We start from the raw sequence: 23,470 nt of genomic DNA on the forward strand, positions 1-23,470 counted from the left end.
TCAGCTACAATCAGGTGGAAGGCGGGGTCACCCTGGACAAGTCGCCACCTCATTGCAGGGCCAACACAGACAGACAGACAACATTCACACCCATTGAAGTGTTGCCAATCAAGCTATGCAAATAAAAAATGGGGTCAATAAAGGTCAAATGTCATTGGCGGAAGCCATCACGTGACAAGACATGTCATCAGACACATGCTCAGGCTTCCATCATGGGCACTTAGCTCATCAGGAAAAAAAAACACAAAACCAATTGACAAAGCGGACGTTGTTCTTGGGGGGGGGGGGATTAAAAATCAACCTCATGCATTTGCGTCTGATTGTGGGTGTGTGCGCACCATGCACGCGCGTGCGTGTGAGTGTGTGCTGCTCAGTTCAGTTTAACCTCGGAACCGCAGCGATTCAGGCTTTAATCTCTCTCTCTCTCTCTCTCTCTCTCTCTCTCTCTCTCTCTCTGGCTCTCCTCTTCCTCCTCCGCCTCGCCTGTCCGCCTTCCCGCTTCCCTCCCTCCGCGCTCTTTCTACCTGATCCAGACTCGGTTCCGGCGCCCCCGAGCACCACCACGGCTCCCACCTGCCCCGCCGAGCGCCACAGCGGAGAGGACCCGGGCGGCGAAGTGAGGCAGCGGAGCGCCAGCAGGCCGGACGCCGGCAGCAGGCGGCCGGGGGACGGGTAAAAAAAAATAAAGCCCGAACGTCGCTTCATTTTGCGGGGTGTTGTCTGAGCGAGTGTTGGACGGGGTGGTGGGGACCAGGGTGGTAAATCGTGCTGGTGGCTCCGGGGGGTGGAAAAAAAGCGAACCTTTTTGACGGCTATAGCGACGTCAGGATGGGCGATATCGCAGGCGCGCATGCACGGAGCTGCCAGCCAAAGACATCTTCATCCTGTTTTTGCTCCTCATAACCATCATCATCATTCCCATCGCCATGCTGGAGGGCCATTCTGTGTGACCACGAAGAAGCAAGCAAATAAGTTGAGTGTGTGTGTGTGTGTGAGAGAGAAAGAGAAAGAGAAATAGAGGGATGCAAGCAACACAACCTATGCATCATATCTTCATCTCTTCCACAGCTTCTCCATCCAACTCTCCCTCCAGTGCACCCCGTCCCAAATCCGCCTCCCCAATGGCGTCCAAACTGAACCCCTACGTCCTGCATGTGGCCGAGCCGGGCGAGTCTGTCCAAGCAGACGAGAGAACCCCTCTGGTAAGTTGGAGATGCCACCGTCGATGTTGTGTCGTTTTGTAATGCACCCGGTACTCTGTGAGCTGATGTTTTGGTTCGCTGATGGCGGTGGTTGTCAAACTTTTTTCACCGAGTACCACCGCCTGTAAAACACTTGCCTCTCCAAGTACCGCCATAGTGAGCAACACTTAAATACAGTAGCGTAGTAAGCCTAAATATTTTTACTTAAACAAGTTTTATTTAACAAGCATATTTAATAGTTTGGCCTCTGTAACATTACACACATCAGATTGAACAGTAACACTGTGTTTAAATATTTAATTAAGTGATTATTTGGCACCGAGTACCACATAGAGCAGGGGTCCCCAAACTCTTTGACTAAGGGTCCGCGTTGGGTTAAAACAATTTGGCCGGGGGCCGGGCCGTATATATATATATATATATATATATGTATATATATATATATATATATATATATATATATATATATATATATATATATATATATATATATATATATATATATATATATGTATATATATATATTAGGGGTGTGGGAAAAAATCGATTCGAATACGTTGTGCGATTCAGAATCGATTTTCATTTTTAAAAATCCATTTTTATTTTATTATTATTTTTTTATTATTATTATTTTGTTAATCAATCCAACAAACCAATACACAGCAATAAATGATAAATGGGTTGTACTTGTATAGCGCTTTTCTACCTTCAAGGTACTCAAAGCGCTTTGACACTACTTCCACATTTACCCATTCACACACTGATGGAGGGAGCTGCCATGCAAGGTGCCAACCAGCACCCATCAGGAGCAAGGGTGAAGTGTCTTGCTCAGGACACAACGGACGTGACGAGGTTGGTACTAGGTGGGATTTGAACCAGGGCCCCTCAGGTTGCGCAGAGCCACTCTCCCACTGCGCCACGCCATCCCAATACCATAACAATGCAATCCAATTCCAAAACCAAACCTGACCCAGCAACACTCAGAACTGCAATAAACAGAGCATTTCAGAAGAGACACAAACACCACACAGAACAAACCAAAAGTAGTGAAACAAAAATGAATATTATCAACAACAGTATCAATAATAGTTATAGTTTCAGCATAGCAGTGATTAAAAATCCCTCATTGACATTATCATTAGACATTTATAAAAATAAAAATAAGAATAGTGTCACAGTGGCTTACACTTGCATCGCATCTCATAAGCTTGACAACACACTGTGTCCAATGTTTTCACAAAGATAAAATAAGTCATATTTTTGGTTTGTTTAATAGTTAAACACATTTACATTATTGCAATCAGTTGATAAAACATTGTCCTTTATAAATATAAAAGGTTTTTAAAAAAAAATCTACTACTCTGCTAGCATGTCAGCAGACTGGGGTAGATCCTGCTGAAATCCTATGTATTGAATGAATACAGAATCGTTTTGAATCGGAAAAATATCGTTTTTGAATCGAGAATCGCGTTGAATCGAAAAAATCGATATATTATCGAATCGCGACCCCAAGAATCGAACTGAATCGAATCCTGGGACACCCAAAGATTAACTAACGATTAATTTGAGAATCGATGAATATATCGATTATTACGTCGATTAATCGACTAATGATCGGATAAAAGAGACAAACTACATTTCCAATACTTTATTTAAAAAACAGCATACTGGCACCATGTCTTTTCGACTTGCCAAATACAATAAGGCAAGTGTTACAAAAATGTTTCATTTTTATAAAGTGCACCATTGTCCTGCACAATAGAAATAATTTTGCTTAGGGGAATTTCAAACCTGGCTATTACCTATTCCAGTGGTTCTTAACCTTTTTTCAGTGATGTACCCCCTGTGAACATTTTTTTAATTCAAGTACCCCCTAATCAGAGCGAATCATTTTTTGGTTGAAAAAAAGAGATAAAGAAGTAAAATACAGCACTATGTCATCAGTTTCTGATTAATTAAATTGTATAACAGTGCAAAATATTGCTCATTTGTAGTGGACTTTCTGGCACTATTTCAAAAAAAATAATATAAAAATAACAAAAAACTTGTTGAAAAATAAACAAGTGATTCAATTATAGATAAAGATTTCTACACAAAGAAGTAATCATCCACTTAAATTGCCCTCTTTGGGGATTGTAATAGAGATCCATCTGGATTCATGAACTTAATTCTAAACATTTCTTCACAAAAAAAGAAAACCTTAACATTAATTATTATGGAATATGTCCACAAAAAATCAAGCTGTCTACACTGAATATTGCATTGTTGCATTTCTTTTCACAGTTTATAAACTTACATTCATATTTTGTTGAAGTATTATTCAATAAATATATTTATGAAGGATTTTTGAATTGTTGCTCTTTTTAAAATCTTTAAAAAAAAAATCTCACGTACCCCTTGGCATACCTTCAAGTACCCCCAGGGGTATGGGTACCCCCATTTGAGAACCACTGACCTATTCCAATCATTCTGCAATGTTGGATGCTGAATGTCTTTCCTCTCGTGGCATGATCGTAAGGCAGATTGACTTCATGTTCCATTCGTCTCCAATGTAGTGGCATGTATTGCCAAGGTTGGCTATACTTGTCCACACATCAGTAGTGAGAGCAATTTTTCTCTGGGTGGCTTTTATGTCAGTCTACACTGCATGGAATGTCTGCTCGTACTTCCTCTCCATCAGTTTGGTAAAATGGGTCCTCGAGGGAAGAGTGTAACCAGGGTTGAAGACGTGAATCATTTGTCTAAAACAGGGGTCGGCAACCTTTACTACCCAAAGAGCCATTTAAACCCGTTTCACAAAATAAAGAAAACAATGTGAGCCACAAAACTCTTTTGAAATTTAAAATGAAATAATACTGCATACAGAGTTTTTTTTTTGCTTTGTGCTATGTATTAACCAGGGGGCTCAGACTCACGGTCCGCACCTAATATAAAAATTGAATGTTAGTGCGGCCCGCGAGTTTTAAATTAATGCCGTTTGACAGCATCACACTTGCCAACCCTCCCAAACGTTCCGGGAGACTCCCGAATTTCAGAGCAACTATTCTCACGAATGTCTGCTGATTTTCGCCCTTCAACATTAATACGGGCGTGCTATGAAGGCGCTGCCTTTACCACCCTCTACAACATGTACAAATATCTACCACATCCCGGCCACCAGTCGTATGTGGCTTCCATAAACACACTCGATTGCAACGCATACTTGGTCAACAGCCATACAGGTTACACTGAGAGTTGTGATATGAACAACTTTAACAATCTTACTAATATGCGCCACACTGTGAACCCACACCAAACAAGATTGACAAACACATTTCTGGAGAACATCCTCACTGTAACACAACATAAACACAACAGAACAAATACCCAGAATCCCATGCATCCCTAACTCTGCCGGGCTACATTATACACCCCCGTTAGCACCTAATCCCCGCGACTCCGTGCGTTGGTTGAGGTGGGCGGGTTTGGGGGTGCGGGGTTTCGTGCTAGCGGGGGTGTATAATGTAGCCCGGAAGAGTTAGGGATGCATGGGATTCTGGGTATTTGTTATGTTGTGTTTATGTTGTGTTACAATGTGGATGTTCTCCCGAAATGTGTTTGTCATTCTTGTTTGGTGTGGGTTCACAGTGTGGCGCGTATTGGTAAGAGTGTTAAAGTTTTTTATATCACAACTCTCAGTGTAAACTGTATGGCTGTTGACTAAGTATGGCTTGCAGTCACTGTCGTGTATCAACATAGGCTGCATACTACACGTGACCGGCTGGCACGCAGATAGGATTGTGTAAAAGCGGGCGCGACGACAAGTTTTAGAGGACTGTAAAAGCTTTGCCATCAGGGCACGCCCTCTATACTGTCGACTAGGTGAAAATCGGAAAATGTTGGCCCCGGGTGATTTTGGAGACAGGCATTAAACTCCGGAAATCTCTCGGGATAATCGGGGGGGTCGGAAATTATGCAGCTGAGCCACATTAGAGTGATCAAAGAGCCGCATGCCGCTCCGGAGCCGCGGGTTGCCAGCCCCTGGTCTAAAACCTTCATCCTCCACCATTGATAGTAGCCTCATGTCAGTTAGCAACATATTTAGGATAGCATCAGTCAATGCAGCCGCTTGCCGTGGTGTGCACACTTTCCTTTGTACCAAGTCGCCAATGCTGGCTTGTTTCTTGTTTCCCATGTACACATGGGGCTACCAACTTACAGTTTGGGTCTCTAGCCTTTTTTCATATAAGACCTTCTTTTACATAATTGCAGAGGGCTACATGTTTTTATAACTTGTAGTTATATATCGCTTATTAAAACCCAAACAAATGGAATCCACTTTTTAAAGCATCAGCACAGGTGGTGTCCGCAAAAATCAACAACCAAAAATGTTCATCAATGTTGTGCGTCCTGTATTTCTTTCTAGTTCAGGTTTTTTTTTCCATTACTTTAAGAACTATGGTTTTTGACAAAAATAAATCATTTCTCAAAGGTTTGCATGTACTAAAACATGGGAAAAAGCAATCATGTGCAAAGTGGATTGCGTCTTTTACGTGAGCAGAACATTTATATATTAAGCATTTATTTAGCTCATTTGAAGTATCTCCAAACCGACACAGTTAAAAAATCTTTGGGCAACTCACCATTCGATTACAATTCGATGCATAAAAATTTTTGTATACTGATGCAGTTTTACGTCTCTTTTTGTTTCACCGAATAAGCGTTTATCACGTTTGCAGTAAGTAATAGTTAAATCAATTCCCACATTGATTAAATTTATAAAAATGTGTGCAAAACTGGACCATAAGTGCCAGATAGTAAAGGAGCTGGTCAGATCTCTGTCCAGTCAGCCACATTTTAAAACTGTCTGCATTAGTTCATAGCAGCTGGATGACTTAAGAGGGTGTTTGAAAAAATTCACTAATGCGTTTTGGTGTCATCAATTTTTTTAATCAGGTTTTTATTGTTTTTATTGTTTTTTTACCAAGAATATATATTACTAACATATATAGCCTACATGTAGGGGTGTAACGGTCCACAAAAATGTCGGTTCGGTACGTACCTCGGTTTAGAGGTCAAGGTTCGGTTCATTTTCGGTACAGTAAGAAAACACCTCAAGCCAGGACTGCGAGCGAGCTGTTTTTTTCTAGAACGTCATCTAAAACGTTGACTGGGAGGTGTTTATTATAATTTGGGGAGAGTCCGCTGCTCACCTGCTAAAGACCTATCTGCTCGATGCTGAAGCACTGACTACATGCGCTCTGAATACGCACTGCTGATTGGTTGTTACCGCTCTGAATACGCACTGCTGATTTGAATTAAATCAACATAAAAAACACAAGATACACTTACAATTAGTGCGCCAACCCAAAAACGTCCCTTTTTCATGACAAAAACCTCCCTTTTTCATGACAAAGAAAAAAATAACTATACAGTAGATAACCTAAACTACTATATGCTTATAATATGTAGAAAACACATTACTTTACTGAGAAAATAATGAGCAATTATGCAATGTATTTATAAGTACTTTTATGTCAGTAGCATGCAACTACTCTGAAATATATGATAATATTTGAATAGAATAGAATAGAGTTTTTATGGTCATTATTGCAGTGAACAGGTTCAAAGAACAACAAAATTGGAGCAGATCCCCTAAGGTGCATATACAATATAATAATATAAATAGTAAAAAAAGATAAATAAGAGATGTATCTATATATATGTGTATATATCCACATACATGCATATACGCATACTTATGAATATATATACACACATACATATAACATTATTGCACATTATAGTCCAAAAAAAATAAAACAATTTAAAGACATGACACATGAGGACATGATGGACATATTGTGCTCACTCAGTGCCTGTTTATAATATTCTGTCTAAATTAAATATTTTTCAGATTGTACTTTGAAATTTAGAGCATACATTAATTGATTTAGGGGTTTGTTGTAAAGCATTAGCCGAGTTAACTTTTGGTTAACATGTTTTGTTAAATTTTTGTGGCAAGTGGTTTCAGACATTGCTCGGTTATGTCTATGTGCTTCATTTCAAACTGCATTGAAATGAACCATGCTGTGGGTTTAAGTGGGCTCTACCGAGGATGTCGTTGTGGTTTGTGTTGTGGTTTGTACAGCCCTTTGAGACATTAGTGATTTAGGGCTATATAAATAATCATTGATTGATTGATTGATGAAGTGTGTTGGAACCGGTTGCAAGTAGCTGTTTACAGATACGGAGCATTTGATGCTCATTTTTAATAGCTCACTTGAAGATGTTGCAGAAGGCCATGTTGTGAGTTGTCCGCTGAAAGGTTGTACAAATACTTTCAAGTTAAAATTCTCATGGAGCACTCACATGTCTCAGAAACACAGTCATTTTGCAAATAATAGTTTTGGTGACAGGGAAGCACGGTGGGCAGTGGTTAGCGCTTTTGCCTTTCAGTGAGAAGGTCCTGGGTTTAAATTCCAGGCCAGGGGTTTTCTGTGTGGAGTTTGCATGCACCTTGGATAAGTTGATTGGCAATACTAAAATTGACCCTAATTTGTTTTACGGTGAATGCCTGGCAACCACAGCTGCCAGTATTTTCCCCTAAATTTTATATGATTTTTTAAAAATGCTAACAATATATAATTGTTTTTCATTGTAATTTACCGCAAGCAAAAACAGTTGTCAATTGTAAAATCAACGGATTCAACATCAACATACCGTAATGTTGTTTTTCTTACCGTGTATGACTGGGAACATTTTAAACTATACTACAATTTAGAAGCAGATCTCTCTCCACCCAAACAATGCAGCCCATGTCTTTGTGCTGTTTTGTGATGATTTGTTATTAAATGGTAACATGTTGAGCAAATATCTTTTGACACTTGGTGGTGTACTCAAAATAACCGGGCAAACTACCGGTCGCTCCTAAGCTTGTGGTCGAACACCCAAGTGTAATTGGTCGCCGACTGTGGTACAAAGTGGTACTTTTAGTTTTGTTTGAAATTGTACAAACACTACTGAAAATAGGTGGTTGTAGTTGGTAGTGGTGTAGAACTGGACTGCATCATAAAGACAATGGTTTATAATGAAATTGTGTTTTCCTTTACGGTTTAGGTAACCTAAATATTAGAAACAGTTCTCTTGAGTTGGCTCATAGCATCCCAGAATATACCTCTGTTCAGTTTGGTCCTACAGCTATAATCCAAACCAAAAATGTTTAAATTGATTCCACGGATATCAGTGTGCTGAAAAATTGCGTAAGTCTGTAAACAAACTAAAAAAAACATTACGTACATACGGTGGTATCCCCCAAATTAAGAGTGTTTTGAGAGAAGCGCTATCTAATAGCTAAATATTAATTATTATGCTTAAAGTTGCAAGCACAAATTGGAATTTGTAGCATCCACGCCGTTAGTTGGCGTGATTAATGCCAAAGTGAACCCGCATGGATCGACATTTCCAACTATTGGGGAAAAAAGTGAGTGTGACAGACTGTGCTGAGAAGAGAAAGTGGATGGTATTCCTTAAATTAAGGAATAAATAATCAAAAACATGACATGAGTGTATAGTCGACCCAGTGAAGCATATACAGTATAAGTGAAGCATATAACGTCTAGTCTGTACCATACTGAAGCAGGATGAGTCTAAAATAATATCGAACATGAAAATATGGAAAAGCTGCTGATGGTGTGTTTGATGGAGAAGCAGCTGGAAGGAGATACTAAGGTAAATGCTGTACATCAATCCTACAATACTTCTTAAATCTAGGTGGTGATTTGTTCAGGGTGTACCCTGCCGGTGGGATAGGCTCCAGCGTCCCGCGACCCCAAGAGGGACAAACGGTAGAAAATGGTTGGCCATGATGGACGTCTTAAAACTACTGTAGTTGTTAGTAGTGAGATTGCTTATTATTATTATTATTTTTTTTCAAAAAAGACATGTTAATGTTAAATGAAATAAATTAATTTTAATTAATTTCATTGGCCACTGTTTTTATTTGAGAGATCTGTGCATTTCTTTGGAGGTGGGAGGAAGCCGGAGTACCCGCAGGGAACCCACGCATTCACGGGGAGAACATGCAAACTCCACACAGAAAGATTCCCAGCCCGGTATTGAACCCTGACTACTCAGGACCTTCGTATTGTGAGGCAGACGCACTAATCCCTTTGCCACCGTGAAGCCTATAGTATTGTCATTTGATACATTTTGCAATTATCATCATGAATTGAATATTAGTCCAGACCCTTGCTCCAAAAAACATGCACATAGCAGGCTGGTGTAGTATACAGCATGTTTAATGATAGAAAATGATCCCAAATTAGGCCTCTATGAATACTCATTGCAAGTGTTGAGCACTTTGGCTTGTATACTTCAATGTACAAGAAATATCTGCTTCAACAGCTATCATCTTCTGGTAATATACTGTCTAGAATACTTGCATATACTGTATAAAATAATTGCATATACTTTATACCTGGTTGCCATCTGACCAGATTTGTGCTTCCTTGTCGTCACGCAGTCGGGCGAGGCGGGAGACGAGTCTTCCGACAGCGACGGCGAGCAAGAGGAGACGTCGCACAAGCTGATCCGCAAAGTCTCCACTTCAGGCCAGATCCGCGCCAAGGTAGGAGATCACTTAAGGTCTACTTCCTGTCCCATGGGCAAGTTTCCCATACCTGAGATTACGTCTGAGTGCTTTGCTGGTCCTCTCTCACTTCTTAAGCGCTTTTGTTATTAATAATGGATATGTGATCCACCGCCAACTTTGCATTGCTAACTCTCAGACGACCTCATTGTTGCTGCGCTTAGTCGAGATCGTTATGCATCGGCACCATGCATAATCACGCTCACATCGATCAGAGAAACGGGATACCGCTCCCTGTTCCCATGGCAATAGCATCCCATATTTGCACCGTTTGTCCGCTGGTATTGGATATCATTCGGACATTGATTGTTGGGCGCTGGAGAGAGGCTCGCCATGCACGGGAAATAAAAAGGCAATCCAAAATGGGAACTTGTTGGGAGAGTGTGTTGGGTCTTAGATGTTTGCAAGTATCAGTCAAATCTAAAGAGTAGAATACATGACACACTAACAAAACGATTGAGTTTTTGGAGGCGGACCCAATGAATGCCAAGTTTGGGTGCCTAATGTCAAAAAAAAATTAAACAAAGTGAGCTCGTCCTTTGGCCACTGCAGGTAATCAATACATGTTAGTGTTGATGTGTCAGTCATGTGACCCAGATTAGGCCCACTCCGGGATTGGGCCTCCCTCACAATGGCCTCCAGCGGATTATTGCGTTAGTCGGTGTGTCCTGCCGGGACACACACGTGCACCGTTGCGCCTCTTCCTCCGCCATGCCTCCCCTGGTTGTCGGCGCACTCATTATAGCAGTGGTTCTCAAATGGGGGTATGCGTACCCCTGGGGGTACTTGAAGGTATGCCAAGGGATACGTGAGAGCTTTTAAAATATTGTAAAAATAGCAACAATTCAAAAATCCTTTATAAATATATTTAGTGAATAATACTTCAACAAAATGTGAATGTAAGTTCATAAACTGCGAAAAGAAATGCAACAATGCAATATTCAGTGTTGACAGCTAGATTTTTTTGTGGACATGTTACATAAATATTGATGTTAAAGATTAGTTTTTTTTTAAGAAATGTTTAGAATTAAGTTCATAAATCCAGATGGATCTCTATTACAATTAACAAAGAGGGCACTTTAAGTTAATGATTACTTCTATGTGTAGTAATCTTTATTTATAATTGAATCACTTGTTCATTTTTCAAAAAGTTTTTAGTTATTTTTATATATTTTTTTCCAAAAGAAAGACCACTCCAATGAGCAACATTTTGCACTGTTATACAATTTAATAAATCAGAAACTGATGACATAGTGCTGTATTTTACTTTTTTATCTCTTCTTTTCAACAAAAAATGCTTTGCTCTGATTAAGGGGTACTTGAATTAAAAACATGTTCATAGGGGGTGCATCACTGAAAAAAAGTTGAGAACCTCTGCATTATAGCATCACACTTGTTAGAGAGGTGCTAATTCCTCTCCGACATCACATCCTCGCAGATGCTCTGATAACACTCAAAGATGAGATGTGGCCCCCTCTCTTCTTTTTTACTGGCTCTAATTAAATATTTTACAAGGGAGACGATTGGTTAGTGTCATCCATGTTTATTTTGTCATACTAGGAAGGCCCGCCACTATCAGTTGCACAGATTCTTGGCAGTTATCGGCCAGCTTTAACCTTGTAATGTGACCTAGCAGCCGCTATTTGTGCGTGTGGCTAACACTCAGCCATCTTGACTTTTAAGCATGGATGAAGGTTGATTAATGTTGTCTTGTTTGTGTGACTTTATCTTGTTGGCGATCAGCAAGGTTCACCTTTGGTTACTCTTACACCTTTTACAACTGCTTCCTCCTCTTCCTCCGCTGCTTTAAAGGGAAACTGCACTTTTTTATTTTGAATTTTGCCTTTAGTTTACAATCATTATGAGAGACACAAGGAGACAAAAGGTTTTTTTTTTTTTCTCTTTCTAAAAATTGGCTGGTTTTAGGTGGCAAGCAATGCAGCTAATGGGAGCCATCAATTCTAACACCAACTCACTTTAAAAGTGCATTCAATAACTGTCAACAATACTTAATTTCTGTTCCGTAACCCGTATAATAATCAAGTTGTAGCGACATTGTTATGATCCGCTGCCCGGATCATAGTCTAAGTTTTTCGAGTCACTTGTGTTTTCTGTGAGTTTTGGACTCCTTTAGTTCTTGTTTTTGCACCTCTGAGTTGGTTATCATAGCTACTTATTATTTTCATCTGCCTCTTGAGTTTGGGACACGCACCTCTTTGTAATCAAAGACAGTATTTAAGCCTGCTTTTGCCAGTCATTCGGTCTGGCTTCTTGGTCTGCTTTACGCAACGGCTACATTCAATGTTTTCTAGTTCCCTGTGGGTGTCTTACGCTAAGTCCCGTCTTAGTGTTTTCCTTGTGAGCTATTCCGCCAGGTTTCCTTGTGTTACGCACACTTCGTTTGGTTTGTTCCTGTCTTCATTTTATGATTCATGAGAATAAATTATGTTCCTACCTGCAAGTCCTGTCCAGAGTCGTCCGTTTGCATCCCGTGAAAACGAACCTCGCAGCATCATGCAACATGGTCGTAACAGACATTGTTATTGTAAGATCGAACACAGAGGAACTTTTTTTATAGTGCATTTTCTACTGCATTTTCGGTGAAGGCTTCACATCTGTGGAAGTCTTTGCCACTGGAGTTAAAGTCACAGTCGGACATTAAACTTCTCTCCACAAAACTGAAAAAGCGGCTTAAGGACAATCAGAAGTGTGAGCACTAGAACTGGGTGTAGTATGCACAAATGGGGCCAATTATTTTTAATGTAATGTTTATTTTGTACTTGTCTTAATCTTTTTGTATGTGTTTCTAACTTTTCTCAACTTTTCTTTAAAAGCCTAACCAAAGACAAGGGTTACAAATTAGCCTTAGGCTATAAGTCCTATGAACTTTGACAGCGGTTAACTATGGGTGGTAATGTTTCATTGTACTGTCACTGTCAAATAAATAAATAAATAAGTAAATACAAACTCCGTTTCCATATGAATTGGGAAATTGTGTTAGATGTAAATATAAACGGAATACAATGATTTACAAATCATTTTCAACCCATATTCAGTTGAATATGCTAGAAAGACAACATATTTGATGTTCAAACTGCTAAACATTTTTTTTTTTTTTGCAAATAATCATTAACTTTAGAATTTGATGCCAGCAACACGTGACAAAGAAGTTGGGAAAGGTGGCATAAATAATGAAAATGTTGAGGAATACTCATCAAACACTTATTTGGAACATCCCACAGGTGTGCAGGCTAATTGGGAACAGGTGGGTGCCATGATAGGGTATAAAAACAGCTTCCCAAAAATGCTAAGTCTTTCCCAAGAAAGGATGGAGCGAGGTACACCCCTTTGTGTGCAAATAGTCAAACAGTTTAAGAACAACATTTCTCAAAGGTCAATTGTAAAACATTTTTTAAGGATTTCAACATTTACGGTCCATAATATCATCAAAAGGTTTAGAGAATCTGGAGAAATAACTCCACGTAAGCGGCATGGCCGGAAACACACATTGAATGACCGTGACCTTCGATCCCTCAGACGGCGCTGTATCAAAAACAGACATCAATCTCTAAAGGATATCACCACATGGGCTCAGGAACATTTCAGAAAAACACTGTCACTAAATACAGTTTGTCGCTACATCTGTAAGTGCAAGTTAAAGGTCTACTATGCAAAGCGAAAGCCATTTATCAACAACATCCAGAAACGCCGCCGGCTTCTCTGGGCCCGAGATCATCTAAGATGGACTGATGCCAAGTGGAAAAGTGTTCTGTGGTCTGACAAGTCCACATTTCATATTGTTTTTGGAAATATTCGACATCGTGTCATCCGGACCAAAGGGGAAGCGAACCATCCATACTGTTATCTATGCAAAGTTCATAAGCCAGCATCTGTGATGGTATGGGGGTGCATTAGTGCCCAAGGCATGGGTAACTTACACATCTGTGAAGGTACTATTAATGCTGAAAGGTACATACAGGTTTTGGAACAACATATGCTGCCATCTAAGTCTTTTTCATGGACGTCCCTGCTTATTTCAGAAAGACAATGCCAAGCCAAATTCAGCACGTTACAACAGCGTGGCTTCGCAAAAAGAGAGTGCGGGTACTTTCTTGGCCCGCCTGCAGTCCAGACCTGTTTCCCATCGAAAATGTGTGGCTCATTATGAAGTGTAAAATACGACAGCGGAGACCCCGGACTGTTGAACGACTGAACCTCTACATAAAACAAGAATGGGAAAGAATTCCACTTTCAAAGCTTTAACAATTAATTTCCTCAGTTCCCAAACGCTTATTGAGTGTTGTTCAAAGAAAAGGTGATGTAACACAGTGGTGAACATGCCCTTTCCCAACTACTATCGCATGTGTTGCAGCCATGAAATTCTAAGTTAATTATTATTTGCAAAAAAAAAAAATTAAGTTTATGAGTTTGAACATCAAATATCTTGTCTTTGTAGTGCATTCAATTGAATATGGGTTGAAAAGGATTTGCATTTGCAAATCATTGTATTCCGTCTATATTTACATCTAACACAATTTCTCAACTCATATGGAAACGGGGTTTGTAAATATAAACGGACCACAGAACACTTTTCCACTTTGCATCAGTCCATCTTGGATGATCTCGGGCCCATAGAAGCCGGCGGCGTTTCTGGATCTTGTTGATAAATGGCTTTCGCTTTGCATAGTAGAGCTTTAACTTGCACTTACAGATGTAGCGACAAACTGTATCTAGTGACAGTGGTTTTCTGAAGTGTTCCTGAGCCCATGTGGTGATATCCTTTAAAGTTAAAGTTAGAGTACCAATGATTGTCACACACATACTAGATGTGGCGAAATTATTTTCTGCATTTGACCCATCACCCTTGATCACCCCCTGGGAGGTGAGGGGAGCAGTGGGCAGCAGCAGTGCCGCGCCCGGGAACCCCCAATTCCAACCCTTGATGCTGAGTGCCAATCAGGGAGGTAATGGGTCCGATTTTTATAGTCTTTGGTATGACTCGGCCGGGGTTTGAACTCACGACCTACCGATCTCAGGGCGGACACTCTAACCACTAGGCCACTGAGTAGGTTCAGAGGTGATGTCGGTTTTTGATACAGTGCCGTCTGAGGGATTGAAGGTCACGGTCATTCAATGTTGGTTTCCGGCCATGCCGCTTACATGGAGTGATTTCTCCAGATTCTCTGAACCTTTTGATGATATTTGGGACTGTAGACGTTGAAATCCCTACATTTCTTGCAATTGCACTTTGAGAAACGTTCTTCTTAAACTGTTTGACTATTTGCTCATGCAGTTGTGGACAAAGGGGTGTACCTCGCCCCATCCCTTCTTGTGAAAGACTGAGCATTTTTTTGTAAGCTGTTTTTATACCCAATCATGGCACCCACCTGTTCCCAATTAGCCTGCACACCTGTGGGATGTTCCAAAAAGTGTGCGATGAGCATTCCCTCAACTTTATCAGTATTTATTGCCACCTTTCCCAACTTCTTTGTCACGTGTTGCTGGCATCAAATTCTAAAGTTAATGATTATTTGCAAAAAAAATAAATAAATGTTTATCAGTTTGAACATCAAATATGTTGTCTTTGTAGCATATTCAACTGAATATGGGTTGAAAATGATTTGCAAATTATTGTATTCCGTTTATATTTACATCTAACACAATTTCCCAACTCATATGGAAACGGGGTTTGTAAATAGTGTAGTAACGCATCGGCATGCTATGGTGTTAGAAAGAGATAAGCTAGCTTCCACGGCAACACGAAATACGTTTGAATTTGTAATGCACAACAAATTACGAAGAGACGCCAATCTGTACTGACTGAAAAACACGAACAATCATATTACAGTGTTCGTAAAGTATTAACCCACATTTCATGTTTTGTTTGTACACAGCGAGATTGACAGTGTATGCACTGTAGTTGTAGTAACACATATGACGTACTGCGTGTACCATGATCAATAATAAAATGACTTACTCGATGGACAGGTGTTCGTGTGGTCCAGCTGGCCGGGGACGTTTCCTGTTGATTTGGGAAATCCAATAATTCAGCATAGCTTGGCTCAAACATTCCATATTTGCAGTGCTGCTATGGGAATGGAAATAAATGCGCCACACAAAGAAGTCCCGCTATTGACTAAAATGACAAACATACAGTAAATATTGAACATATTACATTTTATTATGAACATGTCTGTTACTACATTATATATAGACTTGCAATGTGTATATAAATTGTTGATGGAGGGATTTAAAGTTGTTTTAGAGGGCCTTGAAGGCTACAATGGTGACTCCCATTAGCTGCATCTTTCAAGGGTTTTTTTATCATCTTTAAAATCCTAAAGTGAAAAAAAAAAATACATTATTGTCCTTGTCCTTTACAATGATTGTAAACAATAGGCAACATTAAAAAAAAAATGCAGTTCCCCTTCAAGTTTTACTTTCACTAGCACCGCAGTTACATAAGGCTTCACACTTTTCTTCCTCCTGTTGGCCTCATAGTAGAGGAGCTGTGACGGGGCTCCTCCCACACACAACAAACAAGCACCTTCATTGTGTTCCTCCTTGACACTAAATATCTTCTGCTTCCTCATCTCCGCGTTCCAGTTTCTCCTCCCTCTACTCAGCAATTAATTGTCTTAATACATTTTTTCAGCATGCTCTGCCCTCACAGTGACACTCCCAGAGTCTTTTTTTAGTCGTGTAATTGTCCTGCGGCGCACTCGAGCCCAGGAGTGGTTTATTCAGCAGCTATGAAAAGTGCCGGCAATCCTCACCTTCTGCTTCGTAATGTAAGCCAACACCCCGCAAGAGACGCTGGCATGATGTAAAAGTCAAATACGCTAAATGGACTACTTCCCCGTAAGGTTTAGCAAATGAGGCCTGCCGACCTTTCTGGATATCGCTTTCTAAGAAAAGAACTTCATTTCCCATAGGTCAGGGGTGTCCAAAGTGTGGCCCGGAGGCCAATTGTAATCCAAAGCTTGCAGTGTTTCCCACCGATTGGCTACCTCTTTGTGGTGTGGCCAGCCGGTGTCAATATGACATTATCCTATATTTGCATCATAAGCTATGATGAATGTATTTTCCTTATGAAGGCAAAACAAAATGTAAAAGGCAAATCTGTGTTACTAGTTATTAGTGTTGTAGCGGTTCCAATATTTTAGTACCGGTACCAAAATGTATTTCGATACTTTTCTATACTTTTTGGTACTTTTCTAAATAAGGGGCACCACAAAAAAGTGGCATTAATGGCTTTATTTTAACAAAAACCTCTTGCGGTACATTAAGCATATGTTTCTTATTGCAATCAAAGAACAAGTTTGTCCTTAAATAAAACAGTGGACATACAAGGCAACTTTTCTTTTAGTAGTAAGTAAGCAAACACAGGCTCCTAATTTGTCTGCTGACGTATGCAGTAACATATTGTGTCATTTTTCATTCTATTTTGTCAAAATTATGAGGATTAAGCTGTAAAAATGGATATTTAATCCACTTGTTCATTCACTGTTAATATCGGCTTACTTTCTCTTTTAACATGTTCTATCTACACTTCTGTTAAAATGTAATAATTATTTATTTTTATGTTGTTTGATACTTTACATTAGTTTTGGATGATACCACAAATCTGGGTATCAATGCGATACCAAGTCGTTACAGAATCATACATCGGTCGTATTCAAAGTCCTCATATGTTCAGGGACATACATGTATTTCCTGAGTTTATAAACGTAATATAAATTTAAAAAAAAAACAAACGAAAGAAGATGTTTTGATGTCAAAAAATATCGACGTAATCATAGTAGTAGTGACGAGATATGCTACTGTACTTGGTATTATTACAGTGGATGTTAGGTGTAGATCCACCCATGGCGTTTGTTTACATTTTGACGCCAGTGAGCTACGGTGTGTAGTGAAGCATGTTTAGCTATTCCTCATCCTGCAGAGATAATACTTGTAAAAAATTACGTTATTTGTCTCCATGGAGGCGAGGATTAGTGACTTAGAAGTAGCTAAACACTGCCAACTGGGGCAGACTGGTACTTTTCAGAGGCGGTATAGTACCGAATATAATTCATTAGTATCGCTGTACTATACTAATACCGGTATACCGTACAACATAACCATCCATCCATCCATCCATCTTCTTCCGCTTATCCGAGGTCGGGTCGCGGGGGAGCCCAGACTTACCGATGCGTTCCCAAGCCAGCCGGGAGACATAGTCTTCCCAACGTGTCTTGGGTCTTCCCCGTGGCCTCCTACCGGTTGGACGTGCCCTAAACACCTCCCTCATGAGCTGATGCGGTGTTTTGGAAAGAAAAGTGGCCTCAAAATATTGCAAAATTTGCTGCAACTTTCAAAATCGCCCCTGAATATCCTCAAAAAGTCTGAAATGTCCTGGACAGCCTGATTAGTACATAGTTAATTTTTTGTTTGTTTGGTTTTTTTGACTTGGCACTTGGTGGAGGCGGTCGCATTTACAACCCCCCAACCCACCCACACCCCACGCCTTCTCCACAGCTTGAAACCCTCAGGGGTGATGCACGGCTGGGCAGTGCTTAGATAGCAGCTCCGTAGTCCCCACTCACATCTCTGTTGCAAGTCTTGTGAATTCCTTGTAACTTGTTTATGTGTGCTATGGCTATTGAGGTTTTTTTTTTATTGGCCACAGTTTGGACCCCCGTCCAGCCTGAGACGGAATATTTTTTTTACTCATCCTACAAAGTTTACCTGTTTCCCCACCTTTTTAAGGGGTGCCGGAAGTAAGCTGACTCCCTTTAATGTTTGTCTGCTCTCGAGTAAGACAGTGCTGAAAACGTAATTTCAATTCCTTGTATGTCTTGTACAATAAGGTTGACTTTTGACTTTGTCTTTAACTTGACATTGTCATAGTTTTGGGCGCTTAAGCCCCATTCAGCAAATAAAGTAGAACAGATGTATATAAGTGACTTTTTTCATTTAAATGTTGCTTGTTTGCAGATTCAAAGAGAAGCCATGGCGAATATAAATGCATCAGGGAAAAATAAATCAAGCAATTTTAATACATGCAAAGATTATCCACCCTCTTTAGATTACATAAACTTGAGTGTTTTTGAGCTGTGACCAGCAGGTATTTTCAGTCTCTCCTCCCTGCCTCCTATTCCTGTAGCTTTGCCGCAGGGGAGCGTTTGGCCTCAACACATTTATTCACTTTCTATCTGCATCTCGCCCTCTTAGCATGTGTGTATTTGCGCGCGTGTGTGTGTGGGTGTCGACTGCAGCCAAGATGAGGACGAGTTATAGGTGTGCGCGTGGGATGACGAAAGGAATGAGCAAGTGCGCGCGCATCAGTGTGTAGGATGGCCAGCATTGTGTGCGTGTGCGAATACGCGCGCTTTGATTTACGCCCCTAGCTGGATGAGATACAGTTGCAGTGCTACGTGAGGGTCAATAGTGAGAGGAGGAGATGGAGAGAATAGAGGGAGGACAGGATTGAGTGGTAAAGTAGTGTAAAGACTTATGTAAGACACTTGCTCAACAATCATGGCTTGTGAGTCGTCATGGACAGGTGGGCACCCTGCCCTGGAGCACTAAATGCAGCGTCATGTGGAGCTAGAAGAAACCCAAAACAGCAATACATGAACCAAAGGGAACCTGATGCAGCATCATGCTAAACATTGACGACTAAAAAGGCATAATGTAGAAATATGACGCCTGAAAGCAGCATCCTTCAGTAATAGTGTTCCTGAACGCAGCATCATGGTAAGCATAGAACGTATTGAGTTTGAGTTTATTTCGAACATGCAAACATCACATCACAATTTCCAGTTTCTCTTTCATTATCAACGTATTGAATGTACTGCGACTGACTCCAAACTCGCGTACAGAAAGAGTACGTCTAAACGTAGATTATGTATTGTAAAAGGAAACCTGAATGATGAATCATGTGTAATGATAGGATGCCCGAAAGCAGCAATATGTAATGCAAATGCAGCATAATATTCTGTGAGGTTCCTAAATGCAACATAGTGGAAAACAATAGCACACCCAAATGCAGCATAATGTGAAATGGTAAACGGGTTATACAAACCCTGCTTCCATATGAGTTGGAAAATTGTGTAGATGTAAATATAAACAGAATACAGTGATTTGCAAATCCTATTCAACCCATATTCAATTGAATGCACTACCAAGACATGATATTTGATGCTCAAACTCATAAACTTTATTTTTTTTTTTGCAAATAATAATTAACTTAGAATTTCATGACTGCAACACGTGCCAAAGTAGTTGGGAAAGGGCATGTTCACCTCTGTGTTACATCACATTTTCTTTTAACAACACTCAAATAAAGTTTGGGAACTGAGGAAACTAATTGTTGAATCTTTGAAAGTGGAATTCTTTCCCATTCTTGTTTTATGTAGAGCTTCAGTCGTTCAACAGTCCGGGGTCTCCGTTGTCGTATTATACGCTTCATAATGAGCCACACATTTTCGATGGGAGACAGGTCTGGACTGCAGGCGGGCCAGGAAAGTACCCGCACTCTTTTTTTACAAAGCCACGTTGTTGTAACACGTGCTGAATGTGGCTTGGCATTCCATCCATCCATTTTCTACCGCTTATTCTCTTTGGGGTCACGGGGGGCGCTGGTGCCTATTTCAGCTACAACCGGGCGGAAGGCGGGTTCCCCCTGGACAAGTCGCCCCTCAGTTGTTTGGCATTGTCTTGCTGAAATAAGCAGGGGCGTATATGAAAAAGACGACACTTAGATGGCAGCATATGTGGTTCCAAAACCTGTATGTACCTTTCAGCATTAACGGTGCCTTCACAGATGTGTTAGTTACCCATGCCTTGGGCATTAATGCACCCCCATACCATCACAGATGCTGGATTTTGAACTTTACGTCGATAACAGTCTGGATGGTTCGCTTCCCCTTTGGTCCGGATGACACAATGTCGAATATTTCCAAAAACAATTTGAAATGTGGACTCGTCAGACCACAGAACACTTTTCCACTTTGCATCAGTCCATCTTAGATGATCTCAGGCCCAGAGAAGCCGGCGGCGTTTCTGGATGTTGTGGATAAATGGCTTCTGCTTTGCATAGTAGAGCTTTAACTTGCACTTACAGATGTAGCAACGAACTGTATTTAGTGACAGTGGTTTTCTTAAGCGTTCCTGAGCCCATGTGATGATGATCTCGGTTTTTGATACAGTGCCGTCTGAGGGATTGAAGGTCACGGTCATTCAGTGTTTGTTTCCGGCCATGCCGCTTACATGGAGTAATTTCTCCAGATTCTCTGAACCTTTTGATGATATTATGAACCGTAGATGTTGAAATCCCTAAATTTCTTGCAATTGCACTTTGAGAAACGTTGTTCTTAAACTGTTTGACTATTTGCTCATGCAGTTGTGGACAAAGGGGTGTACCTCACCCATCCTTTCTTGTGAAAGACTGAGCATTTTTTGGGAAGCTGTTTTTATACCCAATCATGGCACCCACCTGTTCCCAATTAGCCTGCACACCTGTGGGATGTTCCAAATAAGTGTTTGATGAGCATTCCTCAACTTTATCATTATTTATTGCCACCTTTCCCAACTACTTTGTCACGTGTCGCTGGTATCAAATTCTAAAGTTAATGATTATTTGCACAAAAAAAAAAAAGTTTATCAGTTTGAACATCAAATATGTTGTCTTTGTAGCATATTCAACTGAATATGGGATGAAAATGATTTGCAAAACATTGTATTCCGTTTATATTTACATCTAACACAATTTCCCAACTCATATGGGGACGGGGTTTGTACTTGTATAGCGCTTTTCTACCTTTTTGAGGAACTCAAAGCGCTTTGACACTATTTCCACATTCACCCATTCACCCATTCACACACTGATGGCGAGAGCTGCTATGCAAGGCGCAACCACGACCTATCAGGAGCAAAGGTGAAGTGTTTTGTTCAAGGACACTAACGGACGTGACTAGCATGGTAGAAGGTGGGGATTAAACCAGGAACCCTCAGGTTGCTGGCAAAGCCAATCTCCCAACTTTGCCATGCCGTCCCCATATGTGTAGTGAAAGGGCACCTAAATGCAGCATCAGTTGCAAAAATAATTGAAATAGGATGCCTATGAGCCTGATATACTAAGAACACGAGCGCGAAACAGCATACACAAACTACAACACCCAAAACCAGTGAAGTTGGCATGTAGTAAAAGAGTGTGGGTACTAGACTGGCCTACTTGTAGTCCAGACCTGTCTCCCGTTGAAAATGTGTGGCATATTATGAAGCGTAAAACATGACAACGTAGACCCCGGACTGTTGAACAACTTAAGTTGTACATCAAACAAGAATGGGAAAGAATTTCACCTGAAAAACTTCAAAAATTGGTCTCCTCTGTTCCCAAACGTTTACTGAGTGTTGTTAAAAGGAAAGGCCATGTAACACAGTGGTAAAAATGCCCCAGTGCCAACTGTTTTGCAATGTGTTGCTGCCATTAAATTCTAAGTTACTGATTATTTGCAAAAAAAAAAAATAAGTTTCTCAGTTCAAACATTAAATATCTTGTCTTTGCAGTCTATTCAATTGAATACAAGTTTAAAAAGATTTGCAAATCATTGTATTCTGTTTTTATATCCATTTACACAACGTGCCAACTTTAGGTTTGTACAATATTTTGTGGGCGTGTTGCGTGTGATCTACTAAGACTGCGTGTACAAATGATAATTGGTGCGGACTGCCTTACTTTAATGAACATTTTGTGTGTACGTACCCTAATTTTCCTCCACATTAATGTTATTAAGCTCTCCAACCCGTGTGCGATGTTGATGAACAAGCAGCACATATCTATAATATGTAACACCGGTAATTAGGGGTGTGGGAAAAAATTGATTGGAATTTGAATCACGATTCTCACGTTGTGCGATTCAGAATCGATTCAAATTTTTTAAAAAATCGATTTTTTATTTTCCTTAATTTTTTTATTTTTTTATTTATTTTTTAATCAATCCAACAAAACAATACACAGCAATACCATAACAATGCAATCCAATTCCAAAACCAAACCGGATCCAGCAACACTCAGAACTGCAATAAACAGAGCAATTGAGAGTAGACACAAACACGACACAGAACAAACCAAAAGTAGTGAAACAAAAATGAATATTGTCAACAACAGTATCAATATTAGTTATAATTTCAGCATAGCAGTGATTAAAACTCCCTCATTAACATTATCCTTAGACATTTATATTAAAAAAAAGAACAATAGTGTCACAGTGGCTTACACTTGCATCGCATCACATAAGCTTGACAACACACTGTGTCCAATATTTTCACAAAGATAAAGTAAGTCATATTTTTGGTTTGTTTAATAGTTAAAACAAATTTACATTATTGCAATCAGTTGATAAAAGATTGTCCTTTACTATTATCCATCCATCCACTTTCTACCGCTTATTCCCTTTTGGGGTCGCGGGGGGCGCTGGCGCCTATCTCAGCTGCAATCGGGCGGAAGGCGGTATACACCCTGGACAAGTCATCGCAGGGCCAACACAGATAGACAGACAACATTCACACTCACATTCACACACTAGGGCCAATTTAGTGTTGCCAATCAACTATTATAAAAGCTTTCAAAAAAAAATCTACTACTCTGCTA

The 23,470-nt window shown here is 40.2% G+C and overlaps 1 protein-coding gene across 3 annotated transcripts in view; it reads left to right on the forward strand.

Moving 5' to 3' along the window:
• The first annotated feature begins 530 nt into the window (after nt 1-530).
• Nucleotides 531-23,470, forward strand: part of si:dkey-172j4.3 (diacylglycerol kinase delta) — a 122,064-nt gene continuing 99,124 nt past the window's right edge. Inside the window, exons 1-3 of one of the 3 annotated variants that reach the window (XM_061913512.1) lie at nt 531-972; nt 1,069-1,202; nt 9,706-9,810. In XM_061913512.1, the coding sequence (XP_061769496.1) occupies nt 1,122-1,202; nt 9,706-9,810 (186 nt within the window). In that variant the 5' untranslated portion in view covers nt 531-972; nt 1,069-1,121. The remainder of the gene's footprint in view (nt 973-1,068; nt 1,203-9,705; nt 9,811-23,470) is intronic. The other 2 variants (XM_061913514.1, XM_061913515.1) reach the window with 2 other exon arrangements.

The sequence above is a fragment of the Nerophis ophidion genome, linkage group LG10 (assembly GCF_033978795.1).
Source record: "Nerophis ophidion isolate RoL-2023_Sa linkage group LG10, RoL_Noph_v1.0, whole genome shotgun sequence".
Classification (NCBI taxonomy): Eukaryota; Metazoa; Chordata; class Actinopteri; order Syngnathiformes; family Syngnathidae; genus Nerophis; species Nerophis ophidion.